The following is a 16,289-nucleotide window of genomic DNA, read 5'->3' on the forward strand; positions in this document are numbered from 1 at the left end:
TGTGGTTTCCCTTGCAATTATTATTACTCTTTGACTAATGCTAGTGTTCATGATTACAATCATGTAGCCAAGATAATTTATATAAAAGACATGAAAACCTAGACTATAATTCTTATTATTCAGGAAAGATGTATACCTTATTTTTAAGAACAATATCTTAAATTATATTAATAGACACATTGAGAGATAGGTAAGAAAAAGGAAGCTAAGCAATTATATATGTGGGTGTGTGGGAGGTGTATATATATAACTATATATTATATAAACTTTCAGAGTAATATATACATGTCATTACATTTTCAGACTAATACTTTATAAGTGATTTTTTACTTGCAACAACTGTGCTCATTTTATTTTTTGAAACACATCTAATATGATTATGTTTCCTGTCACATGGCCCCTGAAACATAACGGTACTGCTATAGGGATCATGATAAAACTGTACATTAAACAGATATGTTCAGTACTTAGAAGGCATAGTGTTTTTCTAAATTCTGTAACGGGATAAGTATCTACAAGGTGAGATCATGGTCTTCAAAGGGTTTGTATTCTAGTGGCGAAACCATGATGCATACATATAAAAATAAGTAGTAACACCAAAAAAAAAAGTATGTGGCTAATTGATTAAGAGAAGCATAGATATGCCTGGTTTGAGTTTAAAGAAAATAAATCACTGTGGTAGATTGAATCACTTATTGATTGAGCTGGGAAATGAAGACTTTAGTTAAGTAATACCTGGTTTTGTCTGCTAATCCCTTCTGTTAGGGCAGATGGAAGAGGGAAGGACAGAGGATTAGGGGAGAAAAGTGGAAGGAAATGCTTGGGGGAGGGATTTTACAAAGTTGAGTCCAGAGCAGAGTGAGAACATAGGAAGACATAAAGGAAACATCAAAAAGCTGTTCAAAAAAATGTGCCATCCAAAACATGGTCCTTGAACTACCTGATGACAGTCACTTGAGATGCTTGTTTAAAAGTATAATTTTTGTATTTTTCCCCAAAAACCTAATGAATTCAGGTATCTGGAAATAACAGAAATCTGAATGTTCAGGATGTTCCCAGTGTGTGTGTGTGCATGCATGCACGTGTGTATGTCCGTCTGTGTGTGTGCATTTTCACAATATTTAAAATACTGATAAAGAGAATAAATGTTTGTAGTCTTTGCTTGTTTGTTTGTTTGGGAGGGGACAGAGAAATAACATGGCAAAAGTAAACTCAGCACATAGTATAGCTTGGAGAGAGAAAGAATAGAGAATGAATGTTAAAAGAATAGTCTAGGCCTGAACTAGTATTGGACTTAGGGTTCTCCAAAGAAACAGGACTAATTAAGACACAGAAAAAGATTTATTATAAGGGATGGGCTCATGTGATTATGGAGACTGAGCAGCCCCGTGATCAGCACTCTGCAGGTTGGAGGCCCAGGAGAGCTGATGGTATAGTTCCAGTCCAAAATCAAAGGCCTGAGAACCAACAGAGATAATGGTAAAGGTGTGAGCTCCCGTCTGAGTCTGAAGCCCAAGAACCAGGACCACCAATGTCTGAAGAAGACGGATGACCCGGCTCAAGCCCAGAGCAAATTTGACCTTCCTCCATCTTTTTCTACTATTCAGGCCCTCATCAGATTGGAAGATACCCACTTGCATTGGTGATGTTGATCTTCCTTGCTTGGTCTGCTGATTCAAATCTCAAAACATCCTCACAGATACACTCAGAAATAATATTTTACCAGCTATCTGGGCTTCTCTTAGTTCAGCTAAGTTGGCACATAAAATTAACCATCACCAGCCAGCGAGATGAAAGATGTAGGACATGTGTAAGAGAGAAGTTGATAGGTCTTGATGACTGGCCATAAAGAGAAAGAGATAAATCAAGAACAGTTTTATACTTTTGATCCTGGGTAACATAAATTAAATCCAGAAAGTAGTTGGAAATAAGGAACTGAACTTTTGAAGGATGTTCAAGACTTGGCTTATAGATTTTGGAAGATGTCATATAGAATGATTACTTAAGCCAAGGGATATTGTTATGCAAAGGATCACTAGCATCACATGGTATAAATGTAAATGAGGTTTAATTGGGGATATCAGGCAGAAAGGCATCAAAGAAAAAAAGCACCTCTCTAGCTTCTGTAACACACAGAGAGAACTTTTATCTACACATACTTGAACACACCATAAAAGGAGCTAAAATCAGGGAACTCATAATGGTACTACTCTACATATGTAAAGAGAATTTGGAAACGAGGTTAAGGAAAAATTCATTGACCATGTAACAGTGGATCTTCCTGGTCAAGGAAATAAGGCCTAAAGCAGGGGCCTGATAAAGCCAAGCAGCCTGTACCGGGGAGAGGCAGTTGGGATCCATTGAACCAACAGAGATCCAATAATGACCTGTCTACTTGTTAATCTGCCCAAAGAGGAGAATTAATGAGCCCCCAGGGCCCTCTGGCCTTGTCCCTGTGAGGAAGAGGCAGGGGAGAAGAGTAGCAAAAGAGTTTGAAGGAACCCCTTCATTTAGTGAATGAGAGAAAAGAAGAGCCAATTGAAGAGGCCATAGAAAAGAGGAGTAAAATTTGTCCAAAGGACTGAGGCCTTTCAAGAAAGGCAGCAGAGCAAAAACATCAAACATCACAGATATTCAAGAAGATATGCAGCTAAAGAAATTACGATGGATGGCACTTAGCTGGGCCGTGCAGTGATGATGGTTAACGTAGAATAGAGAAGACTTGTATATGGAAGAAAACAGGGAAATTATAGTAGGTAAAGGATTTCTTGGTTTTATCTGCACAACAGGCACAATTAGTATATTCTTAAACATTCCCTGATTTTATTAGTTTTATATATTTATGAAGCATGCCTTTCAGTTTAATTTATCTATTACATGTATTAAAAAGCCAATGTTGAGAATGCTAGGTTTCAAAGATTAAAAAAACATAAATTTAGCCTGTCATTCTTTTTAATCATACTCAATATTCAAGTCTAGTAGACAATTCTTCTTCCAAGGCTAATTCATTCTTTATCCCCAGGAACTTTTATAAGTTCAATTCATCAATCTTGTCCCTTCTCTGTCTTGGTATCTTGTACCTAATTAGTCCCCTATGTAGTAGCTTAAAAATAATTATAGACAAACAATTCAAGGAAATCATTATTTTAAATGTTGTCACTTTCAATTTTGAAAATCTGTTTCCAGTTATTAATTTATAGCATATGCTTGCATCAAGATTCCCTAATAGAGATTGCTATATGTATGTTTTATTAAAATGTACAGGACAGATTCTAACCAGTCCAGCAACTCAATTTCATTTATAAAGGATTCCTATTAGATGATATTCCATAAATGCTGAGAAATACATGATACTAAAGGACCAGAGGTAAAGAGAAATTCTGTAAAAAATATTTATGAAGGAAAATGTTATAACACAGATAATTTACCTGTACAACCATTCCAAATCAAAATCACCTTAACAGAACAGCAGAGAAAAGACAGATATCGAAAAATCTAATATGAGGAATTATTTAAGATCCCTGATTTAGGTTTCAGATAGATCTGGGTTCCATAGACATCTCTGATCTTTACTAACATCTTTAAGCTTTAGAATCTTCAATACTGTTATCAGAATAAATATGTCTATACCTCCTAAGGTTTTTGAGCAAAGCGATGTCCGCAAATTACTTATTAGAATGCTGGAAACACCCAATAAAAAAGCTATAGTAATTATCACTATTTTTATTGTTGTTACTAGCTGTGATGTGTTTGAGTGACCCTTAAACATATCGTAATCACATACTGAAATCACATACGAAAGTGCTTCATCTACTCCTTATTGCAGATAGAGATTCCATGTTTCTCCAGAAGTTCTTCATATAACCAGTGGTTGTGGGTTGTGACACATTAGAAACATGGTCAGGCCATCTTTTGACATTCTTAGATTTGAATACCCTTATCTTGATTGACAACCAGATAATGTATGTACAAAAACTGGACAATATTTTCCAAAAAGAGCGAGGAAAATAATGTAATCATTCATGATGACAAAGGAGAAAATATGCTAAAATTTAATACTTAAGTTTTGCAACACTAAATGGAAAATTTGCATTTAATAATGTCTTTTGGTACCTTGAGAGGGAAAATCCAAACTTTTTGTTTAGGTAGGAAGGTACAGTCCCCATTCTCTGATGTGGACTAAATCAATTGTTTCCAACTGTGCTTAGGATGGTTATTTGGTTAGAAGCAACAAACCTCCTCTGACTGACTTCTACTAAAAACAACTTATCAGAAAAGTACTTGGTGGCTTGCGTAATCAGAGGAGAAGCTGAAGAGGATCTAAAGAAGGTCACAACACCAATAAGCTTTGGCAATCTTGGTCAGAAACTCAAAGCACTGCTTTTTTGGACAATGCCATCAAGACACCTGGGATCATAAACCTTCAAGCAAATGGCAATCAGCTCAAAGATCAGGAGACTGAGGGGGAATCTGACGAACCCAGGTTGACACAAGTACCCTTGAATAAGGTTGGAATGCAGAGCATTGTGAATAACAACTCCATTAAGGGCATAAGACAAATGGAGGTATAGTAACTCAAAGTGGAAAAGATGGAGTTCTATGTCCAAAATAAGGGGGGATAGGATGTTGGGCAGACAAATCAAAAAAAAAAAAAAAATTCTACTTTACTTTTTCAACAATCAATTGGGACCCAAGTGTGGTTGACTGAGATGCCCAGGTAGGCAGTGTGGGGACAGTCCTAGAGGAGAGACTCGTTACTTCAAAGTTATAGTGCTAGATTTTGCATTCTATCATAATGAAAAGTTAGCTTCCATTTTTACTGTGACTGATGCTTGAAAGTTTAAGTAGCTGATTACTTGAACTTTTGAGAGTTTATAAGTTTATGTTGCTTCAAAAAATTATTTTCTCCTCTGAGAAATTTTAGAAGATATTAAAGATAATGCTTGCATGTAATGACATAGTGCAGGAACTAAGCACCCCTATTTGACAAGTATTCATTAAGTACTTCCTAAGGACTAAAATTAGCCTGTTCGTTGCATTAAATAGTTGTTGTTAAATTGCTTCTAAAATTTCTGCAAAAACCTAATTATTAAATATGTTGTGTACCAGATGACTAATGAGTAAAGCAAAGATCTACAGATAAAGAGTAATTAGATTGTGTTTGACAGGGTCACCTCTCTCTTTATTCATTGCTTTTTGGTTAAGTGTTCACAAGGAAGTCACATATGCCTGGGGAAATATCATCTTACAAGCAAGCAAACAAGTAAACAAATTTATTTTATTTCAGGGGGAAAATACATGCTTGACTAGCATCTGCCAAAGCTTGTCGATGCAGAAAAAGTAGAGATGCACACGTTGTCTCCCCAGGCTCTTTTGATATGACATGATATTTTGGGAAAAGCACACAAAGGAATCAATGAAGTTTCTTTCAAGATTTTTCATTTCTGTGAATGCTATGTTTTTCATAATTTGTTTTCCCATCCCCTTTCAACATATTTAATACTAACTTTCTCTTCATTATAAAAATATTATTACTATATAAAAGGTAATATATATAAGAAGAAAATAATGTATAATCCTACACTTCTGAATGTTTTTAAAATTTGCATACTTCTTTCAGTCTTTTTTCCTGTGGCCACACACACACACACACACACACACACACACGCACATACACAAACATGCACATGCTAACACATGCAAACACACACACATTTTGATCATGCATTCTCTGTTTAGAATCTGGGGCTTGTATTTCCAATTGGTGTTATATCAAAAATATTTTTATGTTATTAAATACTCTTCAAAAAATATCATTTCAGTGGTTGTTTCACATTCTACCATGTGAACATACCATGATTCATTTACCTCTTTCCATGTTACTGAAAATCTAGCTTGTTTTGCAAGTGGCATTTCTAAGCAGCTGTTGTTCTTAATCTGAGGTCCTTGGAGCCTAGGATTGATCTAAAATGAAAAATCTTTCGTCAGATACCCACTAGTCCTTTTCATGGACATATGGTCCATAATTTTCACAAAAAATTTCAAAACTATATTTATATAAAAGAAGATAAATCCAGCTACTAAGTTATATGCTATAGATATAAAGTCATTTTTTTCTTTCTAAATGATTTATTATATTTATTATAATGATCGAATAAGTTTGCTAGGATCCTAACATATCCCATAGGAGAGCGCACTCCTGTGTGTTTCTCATTCACCGTCATGCTCCTAGCACCCTTAAAACACCTCCGACACCAGATGTGCAGGCTTGCCACTCACACAGTTCTCTGCAACACCAGCCGGCTGTCCTACAGTTCAATGTCACTCTACCACCCACCCGCGTTAGAGCGGACCCCTCACGTCAAGCTCAGTCCCACAACACTGCCTCCCACTTCAGATGCCAACTGAAAATAGTAGGTTCTCAGGTTACCCACAACTTATGTCAGGCTTGGTTACAAATAAGAGGTTCCCATGACCCCCTATTGTTTCAATCAGTCGCTGTAACAGCTCATAGAGCTCAGGGAAACACTTGCTTACGTTCACCAGTTTCTTGTATAATAAAGGACATGATGAAGGACACAGATGAGCAGCCAGGTGAAGAGATACAGAGGATGAAGTCTGAAAGGAGCTTCCTTCCCCTGGAGTTCTGGGTGCACCACCCATCCCAGTGGATAGATGTGTTCATAATCTGGAAGCTCTCTGCACCTCATATTATGGGGATTTTTATGGAAGTTTCATCACATAAAAGGCATGATGGATTATTAATTCCATTTCTAGCCCCCCTGCCCTCTGCAGAGAATGGGCAGTGGGCCTGAAGCTTCCAAGCTTCTTTGTGTGTGTGTGTATGTGTGTGTGTGTTTTATTATGTTATATTAATCACCATACATCACATCATTAGTTTTTGATGTAGTGTTCCATGATTCATTATTTGAGTATAACACCCAGTGCTCCATGCAGAATGTGCCTTCTTTAATACCCATCACTAGGCTAACCCATCCCCCCCGCCCCCCGCCCCGTCTACAACCCTCTGTTTGTTTTTCAGAGTCCATCGTCTCTCATGGTTCAGCTTCCAAGCTTCTAATAACGGCTTGGGCTCTCTGGTGATTAGAGCCATCCTGGAGCCGAGCAAGAGTTGCCTCATTAGAACAGAAGACATTCCTCTCACCCAGGAATTCCAAGGGATTTAGAAGCTCCGTGTCAGATGCTCCGATCACTTGGGAAATTAAGTCTTCCTTAGGAGCTCTGTGTCAGGAAATGGGGCCAAAGACTAAGTGTTAGAACAAAAGATTCTCCTCGCACCCCTAATTACAAGGAGTTTTAGGAGACAGGGGCAAAAACCAATATTTCTTCTTGTTTCATGCTTATCCAAAAATATACATATATAGTATTATAAGTACTCATATATACTTTTATATAATCTACCCACTATGCAAATGTTTTGAAAATAGCATGTATGCCAAAACACTTTTCATTTTTTATGGACAACAACTCTATTGCTTTACATTTTTATGGTGATGGTAAGTACATGCTTGTCCATCATAACATTTAATAACCAAAATAAGCCTATTGTTTTTCAACAAAGTTACAGATGAGAAAATCAGGGCTTTTTTCTTGTCCCGATTTGTTCAAAAAGTACCCCAGAATGTGGAAAGCAGATTTCTGGTTTGCTTGTTGTTTTTTGTTTTGTTTTTGTTTTTGTTTTGTTGTTGTTTTTTTTTGTTGTTGTTGTTGTTTTTTTTTTTTTGGTGTGGAACTCCAGAATGTAGAAAGCAGATTTCTGGTTTGCTTGTTGTTTTTTTGTTTTGTTGTTTTGTTTTTTTTGGTGCGGTGTTTTTTGTTTTGTTTTGTTTTGAGAGAGAGTGAATGAGCAGGAGTGGAGGGGCAGAGGGAGAGAGAGAATCTTGAGCCCCCTGACGTGGTGCTATTTCTCACGACCCTGAGATCATGACCTGAGCCAAAATCAAGAGTCTGGCCTTAACCGACTGAGCCACCCAGGCACCCCAGGATTTTTCATTTTGAATTCATGGTGTTTCTACTTTGCCCCAAGTTCCCATGAAGCAGGAATGAAGGATATTTTCAGCAAAGGATATATAGAAACACTTCCAGTGAGCAGATTTAATTTTAAACCAGATTATCTACATAGTCTTTAACCATTTTCCTGATGCAGTTGAGAAGTAGACTTGTTTTCCCTGCCCCATTCTATCACTATATTCTCAGCCACCAGACAGTTCTAAAAACTTAGAAAACCTTAGACATTGCCTAGTGAAATGTTAGTTCTTCCTGTGGTTTTAGGCATAAATGTACATATACCTAAATATAAATTAAAAATTTATGCCAGTTGATCCAGATTGTCCTAGCTCCCCATAAATCACAAACTTAGAGAGGTTTAAGGATTACATTGGGTTTTTAAAATTACCCAAACTGAAGGGAGGCCATTAAGTGAAATGGTCAGGAATATCTGTTGTCAGAGGCTTGGGTCTGAATCTTCTGCCTCTTCTGGTTGTGCAATCTTAGACACCTCGTTTAATCTCTCCAAGCCCCATTATCTGCATGGACAAAATGTGGATAATCAATAACAGTGTTATTATGGGGATAAATTGAAGTAATGCACAGAAAAGCATTTAGCTCAGAAACATCTCAACTTTTTAGTAGTTAGCTTTGTCATTGTGTTAGTGTGCTCAGGCTGGTATAGCAAAATACCAGGGACAAGGTAGTTTAAGGAACAGAAGTGCATTTTCTCACAGTTCAGGGGGCTAGAGGTCCAAGATCAAGGTGACATCAGGGTTGGTTTCTGGTGACACCTCTCTTGCTGGCTCATACATGGTCACCTTAATGCATTAGACCATGAAGAACATTTAACAATAAGAAAAACCGCCATTGCCTCCAATGTTTTAGAGTCTAGTGTATGTTTTCTAAGCAGACTAAGCTCCCATAATCCTAAGGATCGCAGTAATTATTTCTTTGATGTATTTATCAGTGATAATTAGAGATGTGCCTGGAGCTCAGGGCATTTCAGTTGGAGGCGATGTCAAGAGCAGAGGCCAACAGGCAGTGACAGGCTCTAACCCCTGACTTTAAAGAACTCAACCAAAATGGGGATACCATCGTATGATTAATTTCACCCTGTTTGGATGGAGTCCCACATTAAAGACGTGTGCATGCAGGTAGACTCAAGACACGGTGTCATTATATATCCACATAATCTTCCCATTTATCTTAACTCCTCTAACCTCTCTCTCTTATTTTAAATTGGGGTTTTTCCAGCTTCATCACTATCCACAGTTTGGGCTGGAAAATTTTTTTTGCTGTGGGAGCCTGTCCTGTTCATGACAGGATGTTTCTCAGCATCCCTGGCCTCTACCTACTAAATTTCCCTACCTATCCTCCCCAAAAATGTCTCCAGATGAGCAAAATCAACCATGGCCGAGGACCATGGCTTTAACTCCTTGGATCACCATCCAGAAAGTCTTTTTTGAGAACCCAGTACAATGTAGGCAATAGGTTTGTCGTGTGCATAGAAGATACAGATTGATCTTGAGAATACTAGGGGCTTCCTGGGAAAACTAACAGCCCAGAATTAATTATTGAAAGTAAAGAAAGAAAAAAAAATACTTCCAAAGTAAATTTGGTCTAGAAAAACATGGAGTCAAGTTAAAGTTAATGGTATTTGGAAGGTCACTTACTCTTCTGAACACCTTTCACTTTGGTTAGATTGCCTAAGGGAACAGAGGGCTGTTCCTTGAGGTTCTGTTCTGACTCCTACTTTCTTTCCTGAGCTTTACTGTTAAGTAGTTCTATTTTCTCTTTCTGCAAACTAAGGAGGTATCTCACATCCCCTCACCGGAGCGGTCACTTCTGGAACTTCTTGGCTCACTGAAGTCAAATGTGCTACCCAAAGAAGAGGTTCTCTCCTACAAAATTGGAGGAAAAAATGTCAATTTGGGGGAGGGAAATGAGGCACTGAGCCCCCAAGTGCATAGTAAGAGTATAATGTCTTTAACCAAAACACATGCCAAAAAAATCCACCCCCAGCTTGTAATGTCCTTCATCCCCTGTGGAGCTCTTCCCAATCCTCGAGTGGTCTCACCTGGAAGGGGAGGGCAGGTAATGTTGCTCTTCTCACACTGTTCTCCCATTTCCACTTTCCTGTTTTCCCTCTGCCTTTTCCCGTTTCTGTTATGTGCTTCACAGCTACCTTAAATAAAGGATATAGTGTTGACGAGAAGAAAAAAAAAAGATTGTGCAAATACTTCTGAAAAGATAAAAAGTGGATTTTCTTAAAGGAATTTAAATCAGAGTTGCTTCCAAGTTTCTGCCTTTGAAATCATCAAAACCCAACTTCAGTGGAAGATCAGGATATAGTCCTGAGTCCTTACACAAGTGTCATGAAAGTATGTAACCCAAGGAAGTTTCTGGTGTCATGCACATGGCATGTCCGTGGGTTAGAACATCTAAGTGAGTGACATTCTGGGGATTAAACCACCTGGGTGTATTTGATTTATTTTGTGACTCCCCAGTATTTATTTTACAGTCTTTGATTAGACCTATCAAAATTATTTTCCAGATTTATTCAGGTATAATTGGGAAATGAAATTGTTAAGGTGTACAATATGGTGATTTGATATACATATATATTGTGAAATGATTTACCACAATCAAGGTAGTTCTTGAATCCGTCACCTTACACGGTTACCGTCCATTGACTCACCTGTGCACACATGGATGCATGTGCATGTGTGTGTGTGTGTGTGTGTGGTGAGAACATTTAAGATTTACTCTCAGCAGATATACGAGGCAGTATGAGAAACTACAGTCACCATGGTGCCCACTAGAGCCTCAGAACGCGGTCATCTTGTCACTGAACATTTGTCCGTTTGATCAACACCCACCCTCCATGTCCCCCGCCACTCTACTGTCATTTCCATGAGTTCTACTTGTCCCCGTTCCATGTGTAGGTGAGATCATACAGTATTTGCCTGTCTGACTTAATTCGGCAAAATGCCCTGCAGGTTCATCCATGAGTCCCCCTCCCACTTCATTTTCTACCTTAGGAACTGTATCCTTAAGATATTCTTTTATCTTCTGGCCAAATCTGACCCCTGACCATTAGAGGGCGTTTCTTAAACTGGGAGCAGGTAAATTCCAGGCACATAAGGCAACATTGTGTTTCACGCAACACATTGTAAACTCATAAAATTTATTATCCTAAGGGGGAATGACTGGACTGGGATCATAACCAGCAAAGGCAAAATACTAAAATTTATTGATCAGTGAATGTATTTGTGTGTTTACTTGTTCAATAAAAATGTGATCTAGAACAGGCCATCAAATACTTGTATGGTAACTGGGGAGTCTGATCATAAACACTGCACTAAAGTCATCCGGGACAGTATTGAGGGCTGTGTGGGAACTCAAACATGGCGGGGGGGGGAAGAAATGACCTGTGGGGCGTCAGTGAGGGTGTCTTGGGCATGGCTGGTACCTGCAAGGTACAAAGGCTCCTTGTGAGAAATTAAAGAAATGCGAGGTGTTTGCGACTATAATCTTTAAAGTGTTTGAAATCAATCAAAAGTGTTGCCAGCAATAAATCTGAAACTTCTTTTCAGTCATGTTAGGGCACACAAATGTGCCCTTTTCCCAAGGAGCTAGAGGCAACAGCAAGCAGATGTCCATGCTTGCATCCTATTGTCCCATAATGGGTTCCAGTCTCAGCCCAACCATGTGCCAGAGAGAACACAGGCCAGCCCCTAACCTCGTTCTCATGTCAGTTTTCTGCATGAAGCTGAGAATAACAATAGTTGTGATAATAGCTCTGTCTCTTGGATTGTATTCTCCTGTACATCTTGGAACGATGCCCACCACACACCACCCAGTAACCATTAGTTCCCAGTATGGAATTTTAGCTGGACATAGGAAGACCATGTGAAGATGTGAATCTGGGCTTAAATTCTTCAACTTCTAATTAGAAATAAGGAACTATCAAAATAAGAAAATGTTTATGTTGGACAAAGTCATAAATAAAATGAAAAATATTTTAAATAGGTTCCTATAGATGTAAAAAAAGAATTATACTATTAACTACCCTTTGGTGCTGTGTTTTTTTTCCTATTTCAATAAAATTGTGGGGGCTTCTAGCTGGCTCATTGGGTGGAGCATGTGATTCTAGATCTCAGGGTTGTGGGGGTCAAGTCCCATATTGGGTGTAGAGGTCATTTAAAATAAAATCCTTAAGGGGTACTGGTGTGGCTCAGTCAGTTAAATGTCTGCCTTCGGCTCAGGTCATGATTCCGGGGTCCTGGGATCGAGTCCCGTATCGGGCTCCCTGCTCAGTGGGGAGTCTGCTTTCCCCGCTGCCCCCTCCCTCCTGCCATGCTCTGTCTCTCTCTCCCAAATAAATAAATAAAACCTTTAAAATAAAATGACATTTTAAAAAAATAAATTAAATAAATAAAATAAAATTGTGATCACACAAAACTCTAGTGTGAAATGCAGTAAGGCAGTAATGATTATGATAAAGTTATTGGGTATAAAAATAACCCAAGATGAAACTTACATGGAACTCAACAGCAAATAAGTAAATGAGTAAATATAAAATACCTATAATATTTTCTTTCCATTTCTTTTCCGGACAGATGAGTTAGAAATCAGTTATGCAGTTCAGTAGCACAGATTTATGATCCAATTCCAGTACAATTTTATTAAACTGCAGGGTTGTTAGGCAAATATTTTAAAAATCAAGAGGAGAAACTAACCCATATCATATTGAAAAGACATTAGAGGCAAGAAGAAGAGCAACCAATAAAAAACTGAGAGAAGTACTATGTTACATAGACATATATTTTTTATTATTATTATTTTTTTTTTTTTTAAAGATTTTATTTATTTATTTGACAGAGAGAGAGAGAGAGAGAGAGCAGGAACACAAGCAGGGGGAGTGGGAGAGGGAGAAGCAGGCTTCCTGCCGAGCAGGGAGCCCGATGTGGGACTCGATCCCAGGACCCTGGGATCATGACCTGAGCCGAAGGCAGACGCTTAACGACTGAGCCACCCAGGCGCCCTATTTTTTATTATTATTATTATATAAAGTTAAAAACGCCCAAACCTAGCAAATAAAAATTACAAGAAAATTTCAAACAGGAATTCAGTCCTGTGATTATCCTCCCATCATCATGCTTGCTCTCCTCATACAATTTATGGCCTAGAAATACTATCACAATTTATTTTATGATTTAAAGCACCAAATGAAATGTGGTTCAATTCTGTATCAGTCTCATAGCAAATATGGACTTAAGCACAATTGATACGAAAGCATGATATCTTACATGGTAATAATGATATTTGTGAGATGAGTATTTTATAAAAGGAAATCTTGAAAAACTTGAGTCTGGTTAAAGCAGGATAAATTATTTTACAGAAAATTTACACTCATTGAATATCATTAGTGTAAGTAGATATTTATCTAGATGTTTCTACGGATGTTAATTTTAGAGATTTTTAGTAACTACTAAACTGGTATTTTAAAATTATATTACTGCAGTCTCTCTGGGAATTTATAAAATGCATACATGTAATATGTTTATTAGCATGTAAGTGTCACTTTAAATTACAACACTGATTCTCACATTGTTTTCCCCAATACTTAAGGAAATACTCGCTTTTTAAAAGATTTGCTAAAGCACAAATTGTTCCTGATGGCATAATATGTTTGTGCCTGGGCCTTAATCTTCTGTCATCATCTTATAAAGTGTCAGGAGAAAAGCAGATAAATCTCAGAGCATAAATTTATTCCTTTGCAGTGAGTTTAAGATCAGCCTTCACTTTCTCAAATATTGCCAATAGGGACCATAGCTGATGTGGTCATTAATTAAGAATATAAAAAAAAAAAAATGTTTAAAGGTGATATTGTAGTTTGGGATTCCTTTTGTTAAAACATATTAAATTGAGAGCTGTTAGGTCCTTTGATTCCAGAAATAAAAATGGTCCGCTAGTAAGATGAAAGTGGTGTTCATTTTGGCGGAACTAGGCTGGTGGCCAACCAGGGTGCAGCTCAGAGCCCCCCCGACCCCGCACTGCAGGCAAACTCTGCCATTAGCCTTGCTTCCCTCCTGGCACCTTCTCGACCTAGCACACCCTCCTCTCGATTCTGACTCTTCCAGGTCAGGGATGGTGAGAACGAGACAAATAAGAGGGAAACTAAATGGGTAGCAGCCAGGTAGGGTTAAAACCTCAGGGATGATAACTCTCTTGCGTCTCTGACCTTTTTCAGGCAAGCAGAAAGCAGCCTGTTTCTCAGTTCTCTCTAAGACAATGCAGGTTATACCTTCATGCATTCAGTCAACACAGATATATTGTACACCCACGATGTGCCTGCCATGCTAGTGGATCGGTGTTAGATGTAGTCGGGGATAGGACAGAGCAACAACTTTAGGGTATCCCTGATAAATAATTTGTAGCTCAATTGCCCTATATTTGATGCTACGTGAAATATATGAAAAAAGTTCACGTTGGTAAGACATCAGAATACTTTTATCATTTCAATCTACCTGTTGCAAAATGATTACCCACTTATTCCACATTTTTTCTGGATTGTGAGTTGTTTTCAAACATTTTTCTTAAGATTTTATTTATTTATTTGAGAGAGAGAGCAGGAGAGGGGAGGAGAGGGAGAAGCAGACTCCCTGCTGATCATGGAGCCCAACACGGGGCTCGATCTGAGGACCCTGGGATCATGACCTGAGCCAAAGGCAGATGCTTAACCGACTGAGCCACTCAGGCGCCCCGAGTTATTTTTATATATCGGGTTCTTTGTAAAGGGTCATTTGTGGACTAGTGACAGGTGCTACATTTCTAATTAAAGGAATGATGATTGAGGGGGTGAGATTCTAACATTTGATGATGAAATGTGTTCCTTATGGTATATTTAGTATGGTAGACATCACACATCAGTGTTGATGAGTCACAGGACAGTGATCTCTCCAGCTACATCTTTTCCGTGGGTGAACGATGGCCTGTAACATATGATTAAACTTGGTTTCTCATTGTGGAAATAAGCCCCTCACCCAACGACTGTTTACTTTTCACCCTAAAATTTTAAAAAAATTGTATGTTTTTTAACTGAAAGAATATCATTGCTAGTTTTATATTTAAGAAAAAAAATCTGTTTTTAGTTGATGTCAGCTTGTCTTATAAGGTGTTTATAGGTTTGTGTCACTTTGGTGTAGTTGGTGTTGTGTGTGAAGTGTTTGTGAGCGTGAACAGTTGAATTGTTTCATTAAAATTAGCAGAACACAATACTTTAGTGCCTATTAAATCAAGTAAAATGAATTACCAAGACACTGTAATTCAAAGAAATAACAGCAACTTTACATTATTATGCCAGAAACATCATTATCCGTGTCCTCTGTGGACCTTGGGAGATTAGACTTGCCATTCAGGAATGACTTTCTGATTTAAGCCATTTCCATTGTTTCAGAGAAAAAAAAGAAAGTATAATAGGTATTTACTCCAGTGCATTTTTTCTGGTGAATAGCCACCAATTAAAAATATATTATTTCTTATCCTCCAGGCAATACGGCTAAAGTGTATATTGAGATTCAGGATGAAAATGATCATCCCCCAGTGTTTCAGAAAAAATTCTACATTGGAGGTGTATCTGAAGATGCAAGGATGTTTACTTCTGTGCTCAGAGTTAAGGTACGAGAAAATTTATTAAGATACGGAGCTAACGTTAAAACAAAGAGCTCAGACTCTGCAGATAAAGTATAACCATGTAGTTTGTATTGACTGAGTACTTATTCATGGTGTTTAAACAAAAGTCTGAAACTCAGATACATGGGTTTAATTAGCCATACTGCAGATTAGTTATGAGGCGAATACTGTGCAACTTTTATGTTTTATTTTTACTACGAAAATAGGAAAAATTACTTATGATAATTTACACTGAATAAGATATTAAATCATTAAAATGTATGGCTCCCAGTAGATTTGTATGCCTCTTATAGGTTTAATTCAGGAAAACTCCAAAGATTGGTAAAGTGGAGTTTCTAGTGGCAAATATAAAATTACTGTTTTCTAATTGAAGAAATAATGTACTAAATTATTTTTTCTGCAATATTTTTTTTAAATTCAAAATCTGAAACATGTAAAACATAACACTGATAATTTTAGCACTTTATTAAAAGTTAAAAAATACTCAGATATGTGAGAAAAAAAATCACAAACCTACTTAGAATTTTTTTTTTTAAGATTTTATTTATTTGTTAGGGAGTGAGAAAGCACAAGAGTGGGGT

The 16,289-nt window shown here is 37.6% G+C and overlaps 1 protein-coding gene across 4 annotated transcripts in view; it reads left to right on the forward strand.

The window, feature by feature from the left end:
- LOC116625425 (protocadherin-15-like) overlaps positions 1-16,289 on the forward strand; it is a 1,687,848-nt gene that overhangs the window by 1,566,740 nt on the left and 104,819 nt on the right. For all 4 annotated transcript variants that reach the window (XM_032393940.1, XM_032393941.1, XM_032393942.1 and 1 more), the window contains one exon: positions 15,566-15,693. In XM_032393940.1, coding sequence (XP_032249831.1) covers positions 15,566-15,693 — 128 coding nt within the window. The remainder of the gene's footprint in view (positions 1-15,565; positions 15,694-16,289) is intronic.

The sequence above is a fragment of the Phoca vitulina genome, unplaced genomic scaffold (assembly GCF_004348235.1).
Source record: "Phoca vitulina isolate PV1807 unplaced genomic scaffold, GSC_HSeal_1.0 scaffold78, whole genome shotgun sequence".
In the NCBI taxonomy this organism is placed as follows: domain Eukaryota; kingdom Metazoa; phylum Chordata; class Mammalia; order Carnivora; family Phocidae; genus Phoca; species Phoca vitulina.